The sequence below is a fragment of the Pieris brassicae genome, chromosome 7 (assembly GCF_905147105.1).
Source record: "Pieris brassicae chromosome 7, ilPieBrab1.1, whole genome shotgun sequence".
Lineage (NCBI taxonomy): Eukaryota > Metazoa > Arthropoda > Insecta > Lepidoptera > Pieridae > Pieris > Pieris brassicae.
In genome coordinates this window covers 18,661,132-18,686,173 of record NC_059671.1, presented here as the reverse complement: position 1 = coordinate 18,686,173, position 25,042 = coordinate 18,661,132, and the positions used below count along the sequence as shown (strand labels likewise).

General features: G+C 34.8%; 2 protein-coding genes across 4 annotated transcripts; one reads left to right on the top strand and one right to left on the bottom strand.

Annotated features, from left to right (window-relative positions):
* Positions 1-469: 469 nt before the first annotated feature.
* LOC123711799 (probable rRNA-processing protein EBP2 homolog) lies at positions 470-2,324 on the bottom strand. The gene is made up of 5 exons (XM_045664598.1): positions 2,147-2,324; positions 1,858-2,078; positions 1,627-1,785; positions 1,403-1,550; positions 470-871 (listed from the first exon to the last, which is right to left on the bottom strand). Exons 1-5 carry the CDS (start codon positions 2,204-2,206, stop codon positions 512-514), a joined length of 948 nt encoding a protein of 315 aa, XP_045520554.1. The 5' UTR covers positions 2,207-2,324; the 3' UTR covers positions 470-511.
* Positions 2,325-4,881: 2,557 nt separating this feature from the next.
* On the top strand, positions 4,882-22,226 carry LOC123712089. 3 transcript variants are annotated; one of them, XM_045665032.1, is made up of 13 exons: positions 4,882-5,033; positions 5,512-5,524; positions 5,677-5,792; positions 6,307-7,973; positions 8,045-10,478; positions 10,562-10,743; positions 10,831-11,008; positions 11,080-11,512; positions 11,579-11,682; positions 11,760-13,097; positions 14,115-14,340; positions 18,031-18,156; positions 18,881-22,226. In XM_045665032.1, exons 3-13 carry the CDS (start codon positions 5,754-5,756, stop codon positions 18,913-18,915), a joined length of 6,762 nt encoding a protein of 2,253 aa, XP_045520988.1. In that variant the 5' UTR covers positions 4,882-5,033; positions 5,512-5,524; positions 5,677-5,753; the 3' UTR covers positions 18,916-22,226. The 3 variants fall into 3 exon arrangements, with proteins under 3 accessions (XP_045520988.1, XP_045520987.1, XP_045520989.1); XM_045665031.1 differs by lacking the exon at positions 5,512-5,524; XM_045665033.1 differs by lacking the exons at positions 5,512-5,524; positions 5,677-5,792.
* Positions 22,227-25,042: the final 2,816 nt, after the last annotated feature.

The window sequence follows — 25,042 nt, the reverse complement described above, 5'->3', positions numbered from 1 at the left end:
CCTTAATTGTTTTGGTGTTGATATCACTTACCATATATATATATATCTATTATAAAATGTAAAAAATAAAGTATAATTTTTGTTAAAGCCAGCCATGCCTATTCTGTTTCTGCAAACTGATTCACATTTTATTTTCACTTTGTCGCAATACAAACCATTGGCATCGGCAATAAATATTTAGGACTTCCGTTTAAACATTCAGAAATTTTAAACTGTAAACATGTCACCAATAGGATAATTTGGATATATTTAATCCTAGAACTATTTAGAAGTCTCAGCCTAACATATTTAGGAGCACATTAGGATGATTTTACATAGTGTAATAAAATATTAGATTTGAAGTCCATAGATATCAAACTCATTTCTACACAGCTTCACAATAATAATTTAGGTTGAGTACTAAATCTATTGATTTCTTTAACATAAATAACTACAACATTACTGAAAATCACAAAAATAATAATGCATAAAGAATTTAATTGTTTATTATTTTTATATTAGCTAATTACATTTATCTCTTGGCATTCTTCCTCTTAGATTTGCCAGGTCTCTGATTCTTCTTCTTGTTATTAGGTGTAAATTGTTTAGATTTAAAATTGAATGGTTTTTTCTTGGCAGAACTATTAAAACCATCCATTTGGCTTGATGATTCTCGGGTATTTAATTTTGAACCCTTCTTTTTTCCACCAAAACCAAACTTTTCGTCTTTCATCACTCTTCTCTTATTAACTTTGTTTTTAACATTGCCTTTATTTACCTTTCCTTTATTGTCATCTAAGAAGTCTAAATCAGTTGACTTGCCCTTTCTGACACGTTTTAATTGTTCCATCATTTGTTTTTTATCTGCTGCTTGCTTCAATTTTGTATCAATCTGTAAAATTATTGATATTTTTAGACATTTCAAAGTCACAAAGTGGAACTGAATCCCTTAAGGAGTTAAGACTTAGTGCAAACAATGATTTCTATATTGTGTTAAAATTCAACCTATTCCATTGTATGCTAGACCTTTATCTTTATTTAAGTTATTTGTTAATTACATTATGGACTAAATTGTTGGTATTATCCCCCAAAATTACAGTTTCTTTTCACATAAGTTATATTTCCATTACCTTAACCTAAACTTAGCTCAAAGACAATATAATACATTATACTTTCTTAAATTGAAATAAATTGATAATTTTGTTTTCACAGAAAACCTTGGTGCCGTGGATGTTTTAACATGTGAAATTGTTTTCTACTTAAGAACACTATTATCAAAAATAGATCATCATATCTAATTATTTTTTACTAAACCCTAACCAAATTTAATAGAAAACTGCATATGTATTAAAATAAAAAACATATGCAAGTTCTGTTACAAATTGTTTAACATATTGCCTAGATGAAGCAACATTTAAAGTACCTGTACTCTTTTAGCCATCTTTTTCTGATCTCTAAGTTGTCGCACTTTCTCTACTCTTGCTTGTGACGCTTGCTTGGCCATAAGGTTCTTTCTAACCTTCTGCATGTGCTCATCTGTTTTAGCCATCTCCGCAAAAAAGTCATCAGGCCTAAATAGATAATTGTCATACGTGATTCCTTGAAATTGTGAATAAATTAATAAATTTTAAGCAGTAGCACTATTACCTTCTAGTAGATATGTTAAGATCCTTTAATCGTTTAATGCCATCCAACACAGCAGATTGGGCTTGACGATGTATAAGATTCTCGCGCTTAAATTCATTCAAAACTGGATCATTGGTTGGGTCATACACTTGTTTTCCTTTACTGTTCTCTTGAAGGTTTCTGAAAATAATTTCATATTAAATTTAGCAGTCCCATATACAATTAAAAGGCTTACAAAATTTAAAAACTTACTTTCGACGTATTGCTGTCTGCTGAATTTGTAATGCCACATCAGGGGCCATGGGAGCAACAGTTGTAACCAAATCTAAAGTCTCAACCCATGGTAATTTCAACTGAAATTCCTTAAGTTTTGTTTTTATATCTGCTACGTTATTCGCATACCGTTTTTCTACCTTCTCAATTTCTTCATTAAGTCCTGGTTTCAATAATCCCTTTGCGAATGCTTCTTGTAACTAAAATTATAAAAGTAAATTATTCACTGAACATAATTTATATAGCACGCTTAATAATAACTTAATACCTCCTCATCAGAATCAATTTCACTATCACTCTCATTTAAAACAAAGTCGCTTGTGGGCATTTTAATTTTTAGTGTTTAATTATTAGTTTAAAACAAAACATAACCTGAAATATAACACAATTTCATTCGCTTTCGAATACGCATTAAACGCACGTTGATTTTGTTTTTTTTTTTAATTTTATGGCCTGGTAACGAGACCTTTAAGCCAACGTTGATTTTGATTTTTGACAGTAACGAGCATAGAATAAAATTCTCTGTTAATGAGTATAGAAGAAACACCACAGGTTTTGAATAAAAGCTGTACACTATACATAATATAACATAGGTAAAGAATATAGACTATACTGGACTTGTTGACGAAAGATATAGACTAAGCTAGAATTTATTATTGTGTTTTATCGTAGACAATAATACTGCACGTATAGAATAATAATAATTATAAAAGCCTGTTATAATTATTATTCTATACTTGATTCTTTATCTAGGTACAAAAACAAGGACTTATGAATTCCTGACGACGCGTATGACCATCTCATTAGACAGCGTTTATCTCAACCTGTATTGGATATTATTTTATTTGCCACCACTCTGAACAATCTTTTGATATAAATTAAATTTCAGAATCTGCATTTATGTATAAAAACTGAATTTTACACGATCAATTATATCGGTGTCAATATTCTAAACGGGTATTACTCGTTATTAGAATATTTAATCTTTATTAAGTAGTGACGATGAGTTAATGTATAAGGCTGTCGGAATAGGAGCATACAATTTGTTTGTCAACTACTACGTTTTTTATTTAAAGTAAAACATACAATTAACAATACGCGAAACATTATTAGTCATAAATATACTAAATTAAAAAAGTAGTAGTTCTTTAATTTTTCAGTCAGGGTATTCAGGTTATAAATTTGTCATTTGAAAGATGTAAAAAGACATAAATATTGTTACGAAGACGGGTCGACTGCAATGTTTATAGATTTTTCCACTAGTTAGAGAACTTTTCAGCCGGCTGTAATATGATTTCTGACCGTTTCAGGAGAGGGTCAATCACATATTAGAAAATTGTAATTTCCTAGTTAACCCTAGTTTTCAGGAAGCTGAAACATTTTTTCAGTCAGTTTCAGAACATGTGTAGTCGAGTGGTGCAGTTTTCAGGAGACCCGTTTTCAGGCGTTTTCAGGCCTAGGTATACCCCTTTGATGAAGGAATATTCTAGACCGAACCTTCTAGGTGTGAGACAAGGACGAAATGATACGAGAGAGAGAGAGAAGATCAGAACTTTCTCGAAACTAGACGAGCACTCTAGAACGCCGTACGACAAGGACGGAGCAACGTGCGAAAGAGACAAAGAGTGCGGACGTTCTAGAATTGTGCAATCGCTACTCAGTAGCAAGCCCGCCTAGAAAGTTCTCGAATATTGTTTAGAATTATTCCCAGGGATATATAAGCGAGCCGAAACGCGACTAGTCGCCTTTAGTTTTGAATGCTACAACACGAGAGAAACACCGAAGCGATAAAGTGCGAATAAAGTGAATACAAGTGATAAAATACTGTGTTAAGTGTGCATTAGTGAAGTAATAAGTGATTGTTTTTGTGTGTGTAATTAGTGCATCTCTGCAATTAATTTGTGCCCATAAATTCCTTATTGATTACCAAGAAATAAACCCTTGAATAAATCTACGGCATTTTCTATCCGATCCCCTAGCTCGTAACAATATGTTTGTCTCTTATTATAAATATGTATGTGTTAAAAAGAAGTACATATTTTTAATTATACATAAAAATATATTTTCATGCTGGTCTTAGCTGTCAGTCAATTTCGTTAGCTTAACACGATTCCGGTGTATAAGCCTCATTCTCAGATACATAATTATCAGAGAATAATTGAACCTACATTCATATACAAAAGATTTTTTTCTATTTAAATGTTTTATAGATTCTGACATGAATATATGTATTTCATGTATAAATATGTTCAGTTTAAAACACTGATCGCGAGTAATTATATAGTTGTTTTTGTATAGCTTAATTTGGAAATGTACTGTGGTGTACTTTTAGTGTTTATTTTTTGTATTTCGGTACCTTATCTAATAGAGAATAGAACTTTACATTTTTAGTTATCACTAATGTATATTTTTAACTGTTGTGAATTCTTGGATCTACTTTTAACTAATATTATTATTATGAATATATATGATTATGTATATAATGTGGTGAAGCTTTGAATTTTTTTTTTAATGAAACTTTTTCATCTGCGGTCAGCATTGATGGTAATAGGATAAAGACAAATTTATTAAAACTTTCAAAAATAAAATTAAACCAATTATATATATATAACTGTATATTAAAGCTTAGATGAACGATATGACTTTATGTACAATTGAAAAAGCTATTATATTTCTTATCTTCAAATTTCAAGTATAGACTATGTCATCTGTAATTTTCTAGAACGAATTGTTTGTGATTAACTATTAGCAATTCCTTTCATAAGCAACAAACCTACTTGTTGTCTATGAAATATATTAAAATAATATAGAGATTTATTAAATGATTTAGAATATTATGGATAATATGTTTTATTATAATTAATTCATAAACATTTTTAAATATTTATAATATATTTTTACATTAAAATCAAAGATTTATATCAAAAAAAATATTTAAAAATTTGAATTTGACCGGAAAGCGACACTACTTCTATTACTTCCTTGAAACCCCCCGTTGTTTTGTATCACGAAAATGCAATGGCCGCCATCTTCGACTCTTGTGAATGTTTTGGTCGTAGTTCCGTACTTTAAGACCTTTTTAATTTGTGCTATGAAAATATTTGATGGAAATTGATTAAAGTCATCGCGGGAATTCGGTTTTAGATTTAGTAAAGGTTAGTATAATTTATTTTTCAATTTCATTCTAAATATGTTTACATCTGGATTTCTTATGTTTTAACTGTTAGACTTGTGTGAATATAAATAGATAATTGAACTAATCCTTTAAAAATTGCTTAACATTTAATATAGTTATGAATCCTGTACACTACGGATAATAAAATTGATAAATACATACAATACCTCATTTTCTTATTATAATTATTTTATCGTCTCTTTGTTACTACGCGGACTAAATTCGTATGTTTTTAATTTATATTTCATGTAAATCGTTTGGATGAAACGTTTTATATATTGTAATATAATATGTTTCTAGGTTAGTGTTTACTTTTTTGATGTTTGGAGACATCAGTTTTTGTGCCACAATAATGGCGGCACTATATTTTAACCTATCTACTTATATATCGACATTATGCTGCCTCCCAATTGTTTTTTATCTTTTATTGTGTTGTGAATCCTTATATTTTCTCGTAGGAAGTGAAATAATGTGAGTTTTCAATAAAATTGGAACAATGACCTCAACTGTCGTGTACTTAGACGAGGGTTAAAAATATTTTCCCGAATGTAATATGCCCCATTCAACGTCAAATTCTGAAGATATCGACGGCCCAGGGATAAAATATCAATTTTCGATTGCAGTCACGTAATAAAACCTTGGAGGCCAGGGAGCTCTCCGGTGCATCATCTAGGGTTTGACCCAAGATGATATTCTCAGTATGTCAGCTACATCGGAATATGAACCTGTGGCCCGGCAAGTGAGTACAAATACATTCCATCATGTGATTTATTATTTATCTTCCCATGCCACATAAGCATAAGAACATATATTATTAATGATACACCATCAGCTTCAGATTACTGTTACCCTTCTCTATTAAGTATTTCCGTCTAGATTGACTAAGCATAAATATGAGTATAAACATATCATTATTAATTTAGTTTCCAGTTTCAATCATAGTAAAGTAACATATAGATCTTAAAACTAAAAGAAACATTATTGTTTTAAATAAAGAATTTAATTATAAAGTTGTATTATTACATCCTTTAGATTTAGTTTGAACATATAGGAATATAGTAGACAAATGGTAAGTTGTGAATGGTATTGAGAATATGAATTCTAATGATGTAAGTTTATTTTTTCTGTGATTTATAAACATATTGTACCCTAGGAACAGATTACTAAGTGAATTCTTTTCCATATGGTTACACATTTGTTAATAAATTTAATTTGTGTTTGTGTATTTGATTGTTACATCATTTTGGTTTCAGAATTACGGGCCAACCACCTCCAGTGATAGTATTTTTGAACACATCTTGGAATCCAAAGTAATTACTAATATGGATGTACCAAGTATTCGCACTCCTGTTTTAAGGGCCATCCCCTTGTCCAGTAATGATGGTGATCCAGAACCAGACTCCACTAACCATGAAAGTATTATAAAATCTGCACATAAAGAAGAAAACAAAGAAGTCAATTATGACACCAATGAAAAGAGATGTGAAGAGGAAATGTCAGTAGATTCCCTTCCTAGAATAGTGAGAATTGAAGAAGCAAATCTTGAAAATGTGGGACACATTGCATATCCCATATTACAAGATGATGATACAACTAATGTTAATTTCGTAGAAAACACAGCAACTATAATTCAAGCACCTCTCAATAGTGCTATTGTTCAGAATGTTACTAAATTGCCACAAAACTTTACAATAAATATGGATGGTGCTGTCGGTAACATAGCATCTATACAAAATGTATCCCAAGATGTTACAGGGAGCCAAACTTTATGGCTACCTACAATTTTAGCTACTAGTGCACCAAATAATATTAAAAATGAAGAAGACAGACCAGGAAGTGTATCACAAATCATAATTACTAGTGAAAGTTATATGACTGATCCTAGCCCTAGGAGAGCCAATATAATAGAAGCCAATTATTCCAATCGCCCGAAGAACTCTAAAGTTCAGATCTTAAGTAACATATCTTTACCTAAAAATTCAAACTATACTCAACAATACATTTCCCAAACGAAAGATATGACGACACAAGTATATGGAACACAGAATCATGTTTATAAACTAAGTGCTAATGTTGTATCACAAAAGCAAATGAACAATTCAGTACTTTGTACTAAACCACCCAAAAGTCAGTCACTTATTGGTGGTGCAACATTATCACCTGCAGTCATAAATAATAGCCCGGTAAAGAATGTTTCTTATGGGCATACATTTACTAAAAGCACAAACATAAGTAAGGTAAACAATGGTGCTAATTTGAATGCAATGGTTGCCGCATCCACTAGTAGCATGCAGTGTCACATTTTATCTCGGGTGGTCTCTGGACCTAACAAAGTGTCAGTGCATGGGAAAAAATCTGTAAACGCTGTAAAGGGAAAAAATTCCCAAGTGCAAAAAAATCAATCGAGACCTATTAAAATAATACAGCAGGCTGGTACTGCTCAAAAATCAGAAAGCAAGACATGGCCCGTTACCAATGTCACTTACAAGACTGCCACTTCTTTTGCGGAATCAAATACTTCAAAAGTAATACAAAAGGTTGGTAGTCCTAACAAAAACCAAACTCTAAAAGTGCAGAAAACTGAGAGATTGGTGCTGCAATCTCCTTGTGGGCCAGTATTGCTTACAACAGCTCCTGTGGCGACAAACCTGACAAAAGGCCCTCATTATGTTCAGTCTGGTGCAACACCCAATCTAAGATATGTTCAGACATATGGTGCTGAGAACCAACTTTCCACCATATCCCAGGTGTCGGCTAACCAACAATTGACAGCACAAATACTACAATCACTGTCACAACCAAAACTTATGGGACAAAGCCCCGCAAATATTTCCTTAAAACGGAACAATATTCTTTTGTCACCACAGGCTATTGAGGAACCTCTGGAAATAAAACCAACAAAACAAAAGAGGATTATGTAGTATGTATATTTTAATATGACCTTTGATTTTTAACATTAATTGTAAATATCTAATAATATTTTTTTTTCAGTGGAGACAAATCAACTTTACTCACGGCAGATGATATCATAGGCACTGAAGAGAGACCTAACTTGTCTGAAGAGTTACGTCGATACTCACATCAGGGATTAGTCTTTGTCATGTTAGATCACACATATGCATTGCCAGTACAAAAGCAACCAGTGGTTTCATCACCAACGAGTGTGGCTATTACTTCTACTACTACCACAGTAGCTGTAACTCTTACTACACCACCACCTATTGTGTCACCAATGATATTGTCAACACCAGCGCCAATCAGTCCTATGAAAACTTCACCAGCTCTCACTGGCACATTTGACTTAGCCTTGACTCCAGTACCGACACCTCCAATCTCAGTACCGATTCCAGTTACATCTTTGCCTTTAAGCTCTATAACCTATAAACCCCAAACACAACCGAATCAAGACGATGATACAGCGTCTATTATTTCCTCTATTGAGGGTGAGAGGAGGCCACCTGAGCAAGGGGGAAGTGATACGGAGACCGCCCCTGAAGGCGAGGAAGAAGGGAAAACTAGGTGTATCTGTGATTTTACCCATGACGATGGATATATGATATGTTGCGACCGATGTGGAGAATGGCAACATGTTGACTGTATGGGCATCGACAGAAATAACATACCTGATGCCTATATGTGTGAGCTCTGCCAGCCCCGCACTGTAGATCGTCGTCATGCTCGTGCCATACAGCTAAGAAAACGGGAAGAATTGAGCGCTCTCGGAGCATCGGATTCAGATTCTTCAGAATGCCATCGACTTCCAGGACAAAGACGAAAGAGGTTATTGACTGTAACAACGTATACCAACACAAGTGGCAGTTGTGTCACTACTTATAACTCAAATGTCCCAGTATTACCGCCCTTACCGCAGCCGTCTCTACCCCCGTTGCCCCCGAAAAGAGGCCCAAAACGACCTAAAAAGGCAGAAATGGTGAAGAAAGTTACAAAAAGAAAACTTACCGAAAAGCGCGTTAAACGTAAGAAGGAAATGATGCTGAACAGAAACAAATACAACTCGAATGTTTCAAATAACCAAATGCATTGGCGAGACCTTTATGAAATTGCTGTAACTAATCATTACAGTCCTGAATTGAGAGCAAAGATAATGAAATACAGTAGTAAACTCGGAAACTCATCCAATATGGCTTCGGCAATAACTGCACATTTATGTACCACAGTACCGCATGCAGGTGGTAAAATCCTAATAGCTACTAAAGACCTCAAAGAAAATACTCCAATAATTGAGTTGAGAGGGAAATATATGCTTTCTAATCAGCACAGGCCTCCGTTGCAGAACTCTGCACGGGCTGGTAGTCAGAAACCTGGCCCGTTTGTGTTCTTTTACAGATTACCAAAAGACAACACTCAGATATGCATAGACACTAGAACGTATGGTAACGAAGCGAGATTTGTGCGCCGGTCGTGTAAGCCAAATGCCGAATTACAGCATTGTATTGTTAAAGGTGCCTTGCATGTATATCTGGCGACAATTGGCGTGATTCAGTCGAACACTGAGATTACTGTGGGCCATGACTCTGATAATAGTAAACAGCCGTGTGCGTGTGGTAACCCTAAGCATTGTAAAATAAATGGTTTTAGTCCTGTATCCTTACCTCCGCGTAAGAGCATGGACCTTCCCTTGAGAGAAAAACGAAGTCGAAACAGGTGCTATAGTTCGTCATCACCGTTATCTCCTCCTTTGGGATCAATTTTGACTACACCGACAAAAGAAAATCCACCATCGTTTAAGTGTGAGCCACCATCAATAAAACAAGAAAAACGCTCACCTATTAAACATGAGTTACCACCAATGTCACCCATTAAAGAACCAATGCTATCACCAGAATATTATGAACCTATTAAGTCTGAATCTGATGTGAAAGAAGAGTACCATCAAGAAATAGACTTAACTGCTAAAGAAGAAATGAAATCAGACTTGGATGAGCCAGATTTTGTTAAAATTGAACCTAAATTTGAAGAAAAGCCAAAAGTAATAATTCAGTCATACACTCAGTTTAAGCCAGATGATACAATGGAATTTGAGAAACTTCAAACAAAATTAGAAATATTTGAAGCAAAAGAAGAACCGATTTTGCCTACATTTTATGCCAAAATGGAAAAGCTCAACGAGAGCTTAGAAATGAAAGTTGAACAATTGAAAAAAGAAGAGCCAGTAAAAGAACTACCAGAAAAATTTGAGGAACCAGAGTTAGAAGAGCCAAAAGAAGAAAAACCTAAGATGGAAGATGTCACAGAAGAAGAAAATCTTCTAGCGAAAGAAGTAACGGCAAAATCGGCATGTTATGACCGCTCTGCAAGAACTAGCAGAACTACTTGTGTTAATCAAGACTCACTTGATGACAAAACTGATGATTCACAAGATAAATTGCCAACTACTAGCAAGGGAAAGGAAAAAAGGAAAATGGTGAGAAGATTGATCAATGTATTCATTATTTTCCAAATTCATAATCTAAGGAAATATAATTAATATCAATGGTTCTATTTCAGACGCGCGAAGAACGTAAAATGGAGGCTATAATGAAGGCATTTGAGAGAATGGAAAGGGCCGAACAAAGAAAACAAGAAGTGAAAGAAAGGCAAAAACGAAGGGAGTCTGATCCGCATCCACACAACTTCACTGAAAAGGAAGATGAAGAAGATACACACAATAGCTTTAAAAAGAGAAAACGGTATATGAGTATAAATATTTTTCTCCTATTAATATCAATTTGTATTAAAAATAACGTTAAAAATTTAATGTTTGCTATTTTTTTTAGACGCAGAGGGCGTGCTCGCACTTCTTCACAATCAAACAGGAGACGATTAAATTCAGCAGACAGTGATCTTGTGACTTCGGGAGATGAAGCCCAACCATTCTCGCCGCCTCACGAGCCTTGTAGAAATGATCCAGTCACGCCCATAAATGAGATTAAACCACAAGAATCTATGCCAGACGTATGTTTTATCATTACGTTAAATATATCATTATTTTTAGCGATTTTATTAATGTGCAATTTCTGTTTTAGAATCTTGGATTGAGTTCAGCCTGCTTACTAGTTGAAGCTGCCGTTGGTTCAGTTGAATCCGCGTTCAAACAACCAAAAACTAAGAAAACAATGGCCAATGAATGGATTGGTCGTTCGCCTGAGAGAACACCATCTCCTTACAACTCGCCATATCGACCATCTCTGGTCTCGACTACCTCTTTGGAGAGTTTGGTCAGAGTTGCCTCAACGATGATCGGCGATCTTAGCGGTGGGCAAGATTATCAGGAAGAAGAGCAGCTCCAGTCGCCACCGCTGACTCCAGGGAAAGATAGAAGTAGACCTCCAAAGAAAGCTAAGAGAGTAACACGAAGTACACCGGCAATTGAAACGCCTGAATTGCCACAAAACCACAGCGCAAAGAAACGATGGTTGCGACAGGCCATCAGCGAAGAGAGCGATTCGCCATGTCTTGGTAGGATGCAGTCCATTCGTAATATATCTAATTTTATTTCCGACTCGATTACTACGTTTAATGTAGACACATTTGTTTCAGAATCTCCACCCAATGAAATGGTGACACCGTTGAAAAAACGAAGAATGGCCAGAGAATCTTTATCGTGTGACCAAAATCCACATGACACTGTAAGTAATATTGTTTTTGAAATGAAATTTATTATTAATATTTTGTTTCCTCTAATATATGTTTCAAATTTGTTTAGTGTAACGACGAGGTTTCACCTGTAATGACATCTGAAGATTCACCGGTTAAGGAAGATTCACTCGCTTTAGCTCGTCAATACAAGCGTAACATAATGGATATGTATGCACGAGACAGAACTCGCTCTGACAGTGGGCAAGGTTCCGACGACCAATGCAATATCGATCACGATGTTCTTAATGTTAAATTGGGAGCGCACAACACTGAACATATCCGCCGAATTATTGGCGTTCCTGATGATATACCAGAAGTACCAAAAGAAGAAGACGTAGCTATCAACAATAACAATAATTTGGAAGTAGAAGAAACTAACAATAAAGTTGTTCCAATGGAGATAGACACAACTGTGATAACGCAATCTAAAATAGAATCTAACGAAGTTCACACTGATTTAAAATACAGTGACAGTCCTATTGAGAAGGTACAAAGCTCACAATCAGCAGACACAAGTGGTAATTCATCACCGCAACGAGATGAAATGGATGATATTCAGAAGAAAATACATTCATTTCACACAGAGAACATACTTTTTCTAAAAAGCAGAAACAAGAAACCACCAAAAGAGAAACGGAAGAAGGTGAACTTGAACTTTGATCTTAACATGGTTGATGATCAAATCAGTATTCAGTTGAGAACAGATGATACTAGCAATTCAGAATTCAACGGCGATATTCATGATGATACAAATTCACATGAGGAAATGAAGATATCACCTGAAAATATTCCTCTACCGCCTGTTGAATCGATACCATTGCCGGCTCCAGAGACTATACCGCTCCCGGAAGAAATAAATCTAATGGCCATAGTGCCTCCTCCGGAAACCATACCACTTCCAGAAGAGCCAATGAATCCTCTTAACCAAATTGAAACGTGCCCTGACTCGCCCAAGCTAGAAGCAGTCGAACGGCCGTCCGTGCTTGATTCGGCACCGTTTTCACCAAGATTTGGCTCCACCGGCCTCTTCTCGGGCCTCTTCAGCAACATGCCAAATTCATTCAAGGACTCATCCATAAACGAGAATATACCAAATATGTCGTTAATAAAAAGTGCAATAGATAGGACTACAAGTTTAGACGCTAGTATATTCGATAAAGACAGTATAACTCCAGTGGACGAACTGAAAAGTGTTCAGGAGATACTGACGCGAGTGAATAATATGGACTCAAATAACAGTGTGTTGTTGTCGGGTGTGTTGAAGAGTTCGAATAAGGGCGGGCTGTTGAACGCGCCAGTGCCATCCTCGTCGCCCGCCCGCCCTACCAAGCCCTACTGCCCTCGCACCAATGACCCAAGGCTGAATCCTCCGCCTGCTGATAAACCCAAACCAGTTAGAAGAAAGGTTAGTAATCTCTTTAAATTTGTGTCATTGGGAAGGTATTAAAAATGTGTTGACTGTGCAGTTTTTGACATATATCTTTTGTATAGAAAACCTTGCATCTAATTGAAATAATAGTTTATTTCTAAAATAGGTCCCAAGAGTACATAACCTATAGATGTAATCTTTTAATGTGGTAGGTCTTATTGGCCAAATAACGTTTATACACCAGCAGTTTTAAATATACACAACCAATTATCACGTCTATATGATCCACGTGTCTAGCGATTACATCGAATAACCTTGGCCTTCTTTTGTTTGACAAAAAATACCAACAATCTTAAATAATATTATGAAGTTTTATATCACTTAATTAGAACAATAATGAAAAAGTTGGACAATTAATTATACATATTTGTATTAATGCTCTAGCATTTTTTATTTACACCGCTTATTCGATTCTGAGGTGTTACTAGTGACCTTGAAAGATCAAACATAATGACTGCAATTATAAACCACTTGTTATGAAACAATCCTATTTTAAACTTCGATGTAGATATTGTACTATATGTTATCAGGAATGGGATTTTAACCCAAGTTAAGGAAGAATTTCTCTGTACTTCAACGAGAAAATATTTATGGCGAAGACTCATAAGGAACTGATTATTATGTATTGTCTGCTTTGCGCCTTTTAATTATGACGTAATTTCTTTTTACAGTAATGGTTTACATGAGATGCGAAATGTTTAAAATGTTTTAGCATATCTTAGCTTTATAATAATAAAAATACGACTACACTTTTACAGGATTTGGAAGCCATCTAGGCCAAATAGGTTTACCTAATTATGTAACCGTACCCAAACTACTAAAACGATTTCGATGAAACTTTTACATAAGTTAAGAATATATCTAATTAATCATCTTGATGTGAAATAAATCAACAATACATACATACGGTACTTCTTTTTGAAATCACCTAAAAATGTATGTGTATCTATTTTAAAATACATACATATAAACAGTTCTCATTGTTATCCCCAGCTCTCTATAACCGAATATCGAAAGAGACATAAAGGTGCAACCGCGTCCGACGAAGCGTCGGCAGAGGGTGGGGAACTGGGTCTGGGGCCAGAATGGTCTTCCGGGTCCACCAATTCTTCGGGGTCAGCGTCTCTCTCACCGCAAAGGCTCGAAGCTGCAGCTGCGGCGGCAGTAGATGAGCTGGAGCAGCGTTTGCATAAAGACCTCGGTTCGCATATGCCTAAAGGTAAAGCTTACATCCACTCAGTGTTCGAATGGATTTTTACTCGTAGTTATTATTATTGGTATTTTTTATAGTATAGAGAGTAAACTGGTTTTAGCTGTCAATCACATTGCCACAAGTTAGAGAAGTGCGTTGTCTTTTAAGAATTGGTACACTCTTTCTTTGAAGGACCCTATCGAATCGAATCGGTTCAAAAAAATACTTCAGTGGACAGCTGGTTCCACATAAAGGTGGTTAAAAATATAAGTTTCCATGCTTATATATGTATATAGAAACCGTGCATTATCCAATTTGCCATTTTCTTCTGTATAACAAAAACTTTGACAAACAATGATTGTAATTAAAATTAATATAATTCAACTCTATGAATATTCATTTATCGTTTGCTAAAAATTTAATTAATATTGTATTGTGGTGATATTTTCATTCTTCCAAACGATTATATCGCTGAGAATAATCTAGAACCTTCTAAACTAAAATATGTAAATCCCTCGTTGTGTGTTGGAAAAGTTTAGTGAAATTTAAATTTAAAATGAATACGAAAAATAGTTTTGCATTAACAACTAGTACATCGGTATTTTAACAAGCAAATTGCTAATTAACTCGTCAAAATGCCAATCAAAGCGTAAACGTACGCAACTGCCTTCGTCATTACGAAACATTATCTATATTCGATATAAATGTTAAATATTTACTGTGTATTAACTTCTTTGTATGAGGTGGTATGGTGAAGTATTATGTATGGGTAAGGCCTTTTCTACTTTACGAAGCAAAATAAACAATTTAAAGAGTGTTCGCTGGCGTGTACATAGACAGTGTTTATAAACTGTCAATTGTCAAATATAAAAACACGTTAAACGTTTCTCGCATTTGACAGTAATACATACCTTTTTTTTCCTTACTATCTTTTCCAATAAGGTCGCCTTTTTAATAATTTGTATAATTTTACTTGTAATCTTAATGCGAATAACGAAGTGTAAATACAGTTACATTTCCATACATTATTTTATAAATATCCATTTCTTTTGTTTGTGAAAATACAAAGAAAATGCCGATTGCAAAATTTAAATGGAAACCAAAGTGAAACGTATCGAAATTTTAACGTTACAAAGCCGTAACTTCACATTGTTATCATGAGATTAGAATTTTGATGATGTAATATGTACGAGTATATGACACTGAACGATTAATAACTGTGTAGTATGCGAGTTTTAGCTTTGTAACGATTACCATAATCATTTAAATATCTCTAATAAAAGTATTAAAAATTAATGATTTTCAAATGTCTATTTCCCAGAATCACTAGGTAACAATCTAACAACGTAATAATAGCTCTTACGAATGGAGGTGATATTCGTTCGTGTCATGTTTTCAATACAAAACAGTAAAACAACTGTTTTTTTTTTAACAAAAACAAACACGTAAAATTAATTTATAAATAAAATATTGTTAAAAATTATTGTCACGTTAAGACAATGGAATTTGTTTACGGCATTTGAATAATTCACATGACGTCTCCGTCTCAAATTAATTGAAATGGTTACGGACTACTTCGAGATAATTGGTTCTGGCAGTTATCGTTATCGCAAATTAAAAGGGGTCACAATGATACTTTGCTACACCCACTAACATGTACGATCACGTGGCTAAGCGTAAAATTTTATTTCATATATTACGAAACATGAAAAGTTTTTATTTTGAAAGGAGCTATTATATATAATATTCTGTAGGTGATTAGTACGTGTCGTAATGAAACAGTGATGTGTCCTGACAAGGACAGTTGTAAACGTTATCGTCATGAAACAATAATTTGTTCTGAAAAGAACAGTTAATTGGCGTTACCGTTAGACCACGATATCGAACTGTTCTGAGAAGAACACGTTCGTACCCTTCGACGGTTGCGCGCAGAAAAGGACAACTTTTTCCCGTAGTTATTGTTGCACCCTCCCTCGCGAGGGGGGTGTTTTGTCCTGTTCGGGGCGTATGCCCCCTTCAGGTGGTGTCTGTGTTCGCGCCCTGCTGATACAGGGCGGTACGGGGGCGGGCATATAGCCCTTGGTGAGGGCTGCAGGCGCGCGGGGAGACTCAGTCTCTACCCGCTGCCGGACAACTTTTGCCGCGCCTCGATTTTATTGTCTACGCACCCTTCGCATCTTGGTACCACATGTTACCACTAGTGACCAGTGTAGGATAACTTTTGTATATAAATCTACAGTTTTTAAAAATTAAACACATTCCACATTCCATTCTTCACCTCTTCTCAACGAATTATTAGGAAGTTTTAACCAAATAAGGACCAATCAACCTAAACCCCAAACTACCTAAAATTCCTATAGTAATTTACTATAATCCTGTAATTCAAATTACATTTGTACAGTTCTATTATCATGTGTACGTCAAAGTGAATACCTGATTTGTGGTTGTCACACACCACAAATAAATAGTATGGAAAAAGATGATTAACTAACATATGTACGGGTTTTTGATAATTTAAATTTTTTATTCGGTCCCTTGAAAAGTACTCGATAAATTGAATAAAATCATTGATTTCCCTCGGTAATTTTAAGTCGAAAGGATCTTTCTCGCCAACCAGCGATAATTTGGAATCCGGGATTTCCTACTTCCCTAGGATATGAAATCCTCTATATGAAGTGTTTATCAGACCTGCCGTTTGTAAAATTGTATGTAAAATACATGTGCAGACATAAATGTGATGTGGCTAAATTTATTTTCCAGTATTCTTCATTAATAAGTCATGTTAATGTTTGATGACGCCATGACAATGGTAGATAGACTAAAGTCGCTGTCTCAAGAGAGATTACGGACTTCTCGTAATCTCTCTTGTATTTAATACAAAATAATAAATCACGAATTTTGATCAAACTCTTATTCACTTGAATCTTGGTTTAAACGCTTGTTATTTTGAACTCATGGTAATTTGATTATGTATTTGTCTCTGGTGTGGAGTTTAAAATTGTCGAGAGTCGACTGTACTAAGATCAATTTTATCGTTATGCGATATTTAAAATCTCCAATACATAAAGTTATTTAAATTACAGTTGTACAAATATCTGCACGATAACAATACAGTCCCAGAAAAACCGGATTTTATGTATGTTAATGTATGCGCTTACACGAGTCTGGTCAAGGTCATTTGCCCTGTTATTAGCCAACAACAACGTGTTCACATTGTTGAAACCGTGTTTGAGGATTTTCGCATTTTCCACGAGCCGTATTCTAAGGTTTTGATAAAAACGAGTCGTACATATTACGAATTGTGTATTGTATTGGTTGGTGGCGTGAGAGCAGTTATTTTTTTTAATATTTTTTATTTTAAATAAATAATGTTATGTAAATTACATCAGAGTTATGACTAATTATTTTAATAACAATAATTAACAGATGAGTTTCATCATCGGATGAGGCAGAATACGAAATACCACCCGTATTACCTCGAACCAATCCGCCTTAAAGTCCTTCAAGAAAAGAGCGTACCAATTCTTTAAATGCCGCCAACGCACTTGCGAGCCCTCTGGCAATGTAAGTGTCAATAGGCGGCAGTAACACTTAATATCAGGTGGGATTAGTTTGCCCTGCTACATTAAAAAAAAACACTACCTTTTCACACTTTTTTTACCTCTTCTCTTAGATAGAGGTTTTGTAATAAATATCTATGCATTTATTTCGCTTCAGGTGTGTTCGACGCTCAGCCAACAGCCTCAGAGCGACAACGGGAAAATCTAAGCTCTCGGCTTCGAAAAGAATTTGGTCTCGCATTACCTGATGATGAGGAATCGAGACCTGCCACTGAACCCTCGGGTGAGTGTGGATTTACCTATAATAAGTGTTAGTCTCCAAAAGTCTGTTTTTGACGAACATTCCTTGAGGAACCTGAAATGCTGCAAAATGCAGATGATGACTTTGGTTCTGGTTTTAAATTGATTTTACATATAAAATAAATATTTTAATAATATCCCTTTTAAGAATGACCGTGTGTTTAAGCAACTTAAAAGTGCATAATTGTGATGACCAAGGTCTTAAGACGTCATGAAATTTATCATTTTGATTAAGATAAGGTTTGCATTTTTATACATTATTTTTGTGGTAGTGTAAAGTATGTATTATCATTTTTAGATGTGGAAAACATGGACTATATCTTAGTACAGTACATAGACCCTATAACGCGTTTTCGTGTAAAGCGATTTCTGTTTCGCATGTAACGCGGTATTTCCTCTCTATAACGCGGAGAGTTTTTAAGTTATATTTTGAATTGTTCATAAAAAAACGGTTTTACGGTTTACTCCTACAACGCGGTCCAGGTCTACGGATTACTGTATTGATATTTTATTTAAAAACCGGTAACCATAGTAACAAACATCCACCTTATAATATAAAATGTCGGTCATTTATGCAAAGTGCTCTTCTGTCTCTTTCTGACAAATTGTCTTTACGCTGTGATGAAAAGAGAGGTGATTACTTTGGTTAAAACAATGCAATTGTATATTTTATATATGTATATCTAAATAAAATATTCTCGTTCCAGATGTCGTTGAGGTTGCGAAACGATGCGAGAGGTAGAGGCGTGCGCACACAAGATAAGATAATATTTTTGTAAATCTCACCTGTCGCTTGTAATGTAAATTTTTTAACGATTCGTGTGTAAGTTGTATATTTTCAGTTTTATCGATTTCTTCGACTTCACGGTTTTCAAGTACAAATTTTTATTTCCCCTCTGTATATAATGTATATAGTGTGTAATGTAAGACGTAGTATACGGTAGGGTTATTACGAAATTAAGCCCGTAGTCGCACGACTTGCGACTAGTCGCAGTTATCGACAATGATCGTACAATGGTCGCTTGTGATAATTGAATAGATTTACAACCTATTAGCAAAATTAACATTTCTTAGGCCCGTATTCCTAAACGATGTTTAAACTTATTCCAAGAGCCGTCAAGTTTTTTATTCGGAGTTTGACATCAAGATGAGATTGCGTCTTGAGTTATAATTACGGGCCTAACACGATATTATACATTTAAGCGTTCCTAAAGTGTTAATTAGATTAAAAAGCAGTCTATGTCTTCCCAATTTAAGATACTTTTGTATCATCGACGAAGGTGCTTTTCGTTTCTTAGTACCAATATATTGCGACTGGTCGCAACCCGTGCGACTACCCATTATATCGCAATACCCACAGTATAGTGGCATAAAGATTTTTATATATGTACAATGTATATGTATCTTATTGATATGTTAATTTATTTGGTAGCGTCCTAGGGTACGTTGACTAGATTTTTATACGCATAATGTAAGTAAATTATAGTTGTTTTTATTGTTTTATTTTTTAGTATACAGATTGGGCGTGTCTAGACGTAGTAATGGAAGTTAGTCGATATGAAATCACTTAGCCATTGATGTTTACGTCGGTAATTTTTTTTGGCGCGTAATTTTTGACAATTTACAACTTGACGTTTGAGTGTTGCCAGTATAAGTCTTTACCCATCACACTATTTTTAAAACAAGTTTGGGAGATGAAATTATAGTTTTATTTTTTGTCTATTGAAACACAGTTTGAATTATTTTTTAAGATTGTATTGCATACTTAACTACCAATATACAACGAATGTATGTTGTTACCATTAAATAATACAATACATATACATTATGTAACAAAAACTCCTTTAAACCTCGAATACAGAATAAGCTATAGATAAGTATTATATTTAACCCCGCGAATTGAAAATGACACTGGCCAATAAAATCTTAAAAAAAAAATCGTGAAATATTGGTTTGTCATAATCGTTTAAATTGAAGTTCGAAAATCAAATTTGGGGTGATCGACCTCATAATTGTCATTTGACCTAATAGCTGTTTTTTTTTTAATTTATAACGAAAACTACTGGATGGATTTCTAATATAAATGAGCTTATTCTAAAAAAATGTCTATGTGAAGTCCAAAAAACATTCAAGTTAAAAATTATATTTAAGCAAAAATATAACTATTTTCTTAGACCGTATAAGTTATAGATTACAGAGTTTTTGTTACACACTGTATTACACCGTGTAGATTAAACTAAAGCTAAGTACATCGAAGTTTTCCCGTTTCCCACTCTAGACAGTTCAAATAATTATGATTTGCAAAAATATGGAATGGCCCCAGTGAATACATAACATAGCTTTTAGAGTGTCACAATCTTCGTCTAGTCTCAGATATATAAAGCGTATAACAGCTGATGTCCCCACATATAAATTTTTTTAGCACATGTAAAATCTTCTAATGGGTACAAAATTTACCATAAAAAGTTCACTTCATAAGAATAGCTTCATCGCGTGCGCATTTCGCCTCTATTTACTTATCGTGAATGGTCAATTATTTTGTCATTGCGTATATTATAAGAACGTAGTAAAACTACAATCGAATCGCCCAGTGTAATTATTTGGATTGCTCAAGTCATCTTATTTGTGTTGATCTCGGGGAGGTCGGAACGAAATTATTTTCTGTTTTCAAAATTCTCTTTCGTTTGGAGAACCGCCTATAAATTGAAGGCAGAGCGTTTTGTGATTTGAACTCGTTTAGTGAATAATTTTCATAGAATGCGCGTGCGCCGTGCATGTGTATAAGGAAGCGTTCAAGTATATCGTAACGAATTTGTGCAGAGGGAGGTCTTGTACGTTACAGGGGTGAAACTATGTTAAAAAAAAATATAACACGGGATTAAGCAAAAGTAAATATATTTTCGCGTCTGTCTGGTACGCCACATAATTCTGATTTTTTCGGTAAATATAGTGTCTTGGTGGTCAAATTACGTTTTATAGAGTGTAACATGGAAAAGGGGCCCTGATAATTTCCCTTTAATTGCGTTACGTAATGCTTGAACGCTCCCTGACCGGTTCGGCACAAACTTGTACATACACTTGCAATTGTCTCGCTACGACGATATAGCGTCCGGGAGACACTTGCTATCTACTTAATAAATTCGTTTCAATAAGCATAATCGATCTTAGGTTTTAGTCATGTGTTGCAATAATCGCCTAAAGGCTTAGTAAAAATCTAGACACAAAAATGATTAAGCTATTTAACTGTAATTCATGATATATTTTTTGTACAGAAATCTAATCTAGCGTGAGAAGTGACAACTCGTCGATGAAAGAAATTGTAAATATTTAAATCTGGTTGTTGAACACATTGTAACATTGTCGCTTATTCACTTAAAGTTAAAGTGCATTTTCTTCTATGCCATATTTATTTTTTTTAATTTATTTTAATTATTAAAGCGTCTCAGGCCCTTACGTGTACAGGAGTTTTGGTTTAATCGAAGAATTAATTACCAGATCTTGAATTATACCTAAAAGGTTATCTATCTATATATATATATATATATATATATATATATATATATATATACCTTGATCCTCTATTTATTTCGATGCACTTTAACATCTCGTAGGCGTAATTAGATGAAATCTTTGTGATAAAAGTTTTTAATATCATTCAGTAGAGAACTGTGTAACTGTAAATATAATAATTAATGTTTAAGCGAAAAGCTAAATATATTTTGTTAACAATTATAAATCACTTCCTAATGTTTGCCTGTCAGATTGATTAGTTTTGCTCCCATGTGCGAGCCTTTGTGTATTAATTTTAAGGCATTAAAACGGAATATGTTGCAAAATAGGGTTCTGTCGAAGTACTAAGGAAGGTCAATGTTGCATCTTGACAATTTTCCTTGAACTTCGACCGGACACTGGTGATTTTTTTACTTTAAGTGGATCATTTAAAAGAGCTGTATATTATCCAGATGTTAAATATTGATTATTTCTTGCTTAATGTTTGAACTAAGCATGTAAAATTAAAAATAATATAGAATAAAAGATGTTACGATAATTACATAAATCTTCGTTTGAATACAATGCATTTCCTTTAATCCTTTTCACAGATATTGATTTTAATAGACCTGTATTTTTAAATTATGTGTTGCCATCTTCAATTTTAAAAATGTTTTGTAGAAACAAGTATGTCTACATTCTGGTAAGCAGGTTACAGAAATAGGTTTCGGCGGTTTGTCAGTGAAGGCTCATCACGAAGGTAAGCTTTTTTTAATATAATTATTGCTTATAAATAATTTACTGTTTTAGTGGCGTATTTCTTATACCCTTAGATATATTTATAGAAATGGCAATATTTTCATTAAAATTAAAAAAAAATATGTTAAATTATTTCGTCATAAAGATTGTCTGCTTTGCCGTGTGCACAACAGGTTATGTGAGACGTACAGGTTGGTTTCGAATACTTTTGGTCAGAGAAATTTGGTTTTAATAAAATGAAAATAAATTGCAAATCCACCGGCAACACTTTACAGTATGTAACTAAACCTAAACCATTATAAATAATTTTTTTCTTGATGTATTCCGAAACAGTATTTTTTAGTATTCGTAACCAGCAAGACCATACTGAATATACTTAATCACTATATTTAACGGAATTCTTAGGTTTTTGAACACGCTCTATTTAGTTCGAGCCTCTACGACTTTAGTCCTTGTACATGAAGTCACCCTTTCTGAAGACAGTTCTAGTGCTGTGTAATTATTGGGGTTATATTTTTGATAATAGACCGGAAGCTGTATGGACTTCAGTGTGAAAAATGAGAGATCTGAGAGAAATGAGATCATCGGACATCGAGGCATAATACGATTATGCAATATGTGGTGGCTCATTAATATTGCTGAGTAAAAGAAATTTAAAGAAAGGCAGGACATAGTGAGCCTCTCTGTGGAACGCCTGATTGTAGTATCTTGTGTGGAGCTGGAGCAATTTATCATTGTTAGTTTGTATAGCCCTCAGCTCATGATGATAGCGTAGAAAAAATATTAGAGCAGGTTCTATACAGATTGTAGAACTTCAAGAAAAAATTGATCGTTACGTATAAAATCAGTTTAAATCATATTTTATATATATTTTTTTTATATAAAATAGGGGGCAAACGGGCAGGAGGCTCGCCTGATGTTAAGTGATACCGCCGCCCATGGACACTCTCAATGCCAGAGGGCTCGCGAGTGCGTTGCCGGCCATTTAAGATACGGGTGGAATTTCGTATTCTGCCTCGACGTCCGATGATGACATTCAGCTGCAGGTATTAATCCGAATAACTCCTCTGAACACTCTCCATGGTAAATGCGGTAGAAGATGCAGAGTGACCCCACATCTCTACGCAACGCCAAAGGATCGAGCCGCTCGGAGAGGGATTGGTCATCGACGATTCGAACAGCTCTTCGTTGGATACGGTCAAGTGGAAGGAGCTGGTACTGGGGAGCTCCCGCCCAGAGGTGAGAACAGTATTCCATGTGGGGCCGAATTTGCGCTTTATAGAGTTGCAAGTGGTGGCCCGGAGTGAAGTCTCGCCTTGCTGAGCACACCAAGCTTTTTGGAGGCTAATTTAGCCTTTCCCTCCAAATGACCGCGAAACTGAACGTCGTTCGATATGTCAACGCCAAATATTCCGATGCTGGCTGTGGCTTCAAGAAGAGTGTTTTCGAAAAGAGGAGTAGCGACAAAGGGTATTTTTTTCGCGGAAAACGCGCAAACTTGTGTCTTCTTGGGGTTAAATTGGACTAGGTTTAGTCTACCCCAGTCCGAGACTCCACGTAGTAGAGTTTCGACTTCAGACACAAGTTTGTTCCGGTACTCATCGACAACTGCTCGAGCAATACCTGCCCGGCCAGTGTAAAGAGTATCCCCAGTGCTGTCGTCCGCATAGCAATGAATGTTGCTAACTTGCAACATGTCATTGATATGCAGAAGAAACAGGGTCGGGGATAGAACACAGCCTTGTGGGACCCCAGCATTCACGGGTTTAAGGTCGGAACATGATCCGATCGGCCAGAAAGCTGGAGATCCAGTCATATAATTTAATTAACAAATTTATTATACCTACTAGGGTAAGCCACCACGGCAAAATGTATTGACAATATCTATAGTAATATAGTTCCTCTCAACGCCTCTATTATCAACAAACTACAATCTGAGCACTCGGGTCAATTGTTTGAATTTAAAATTCCTATAACAGATGCTCGGTTAGACAGATTTAGGAAAAAAAATCTAATTAAAATGCCATTGTTGTGTAGTAACCAATAGCCCTAATAGTTTATACAGCACATTTTTAATGAATTCAAAAGTGTGTTCACTCCAAAGACTTTTTTTAGTCTCGGAGAAACCTACCTTTTATGTCTGGGCAACTCCGGAGCTACACAAGAAAAGGTTAAAGTTGTCCGATGAAAAACCGTATGACAGTGAAGAATTTAAAACTCCTGTTAGGATATTCTCAAAAAGTTTTAGGCAAGCGTGTAGAATCGCTAAGGCGAAACACTTAGTGCTCGTTCAGACATGGTGAAAACCGCGCGATTGTCAGATCGTGCGGTTTGAACCGCACAAATGTTGACTATTCAAACATTGGCGGTTAGTTAACGATCAGTTTCAAGATGGAAGTCGAAGAGGAACTAGCGTGTCTGTGGTTGATACAGAAAATAAAAGGTAGTGCTGGGTGCATCCAATATTAAGGGATCGACTGACAGATGGCCAATTTGTAACACTATATCCCAATTTAAGAACGTTTGAGAGATTTTTTTTGAGAATGTCAATAAAATCTTTTGATGAACTCATTGAACTAATCAGGGAAGATATTTTAAACTCTGAAACACATATGAGGGCA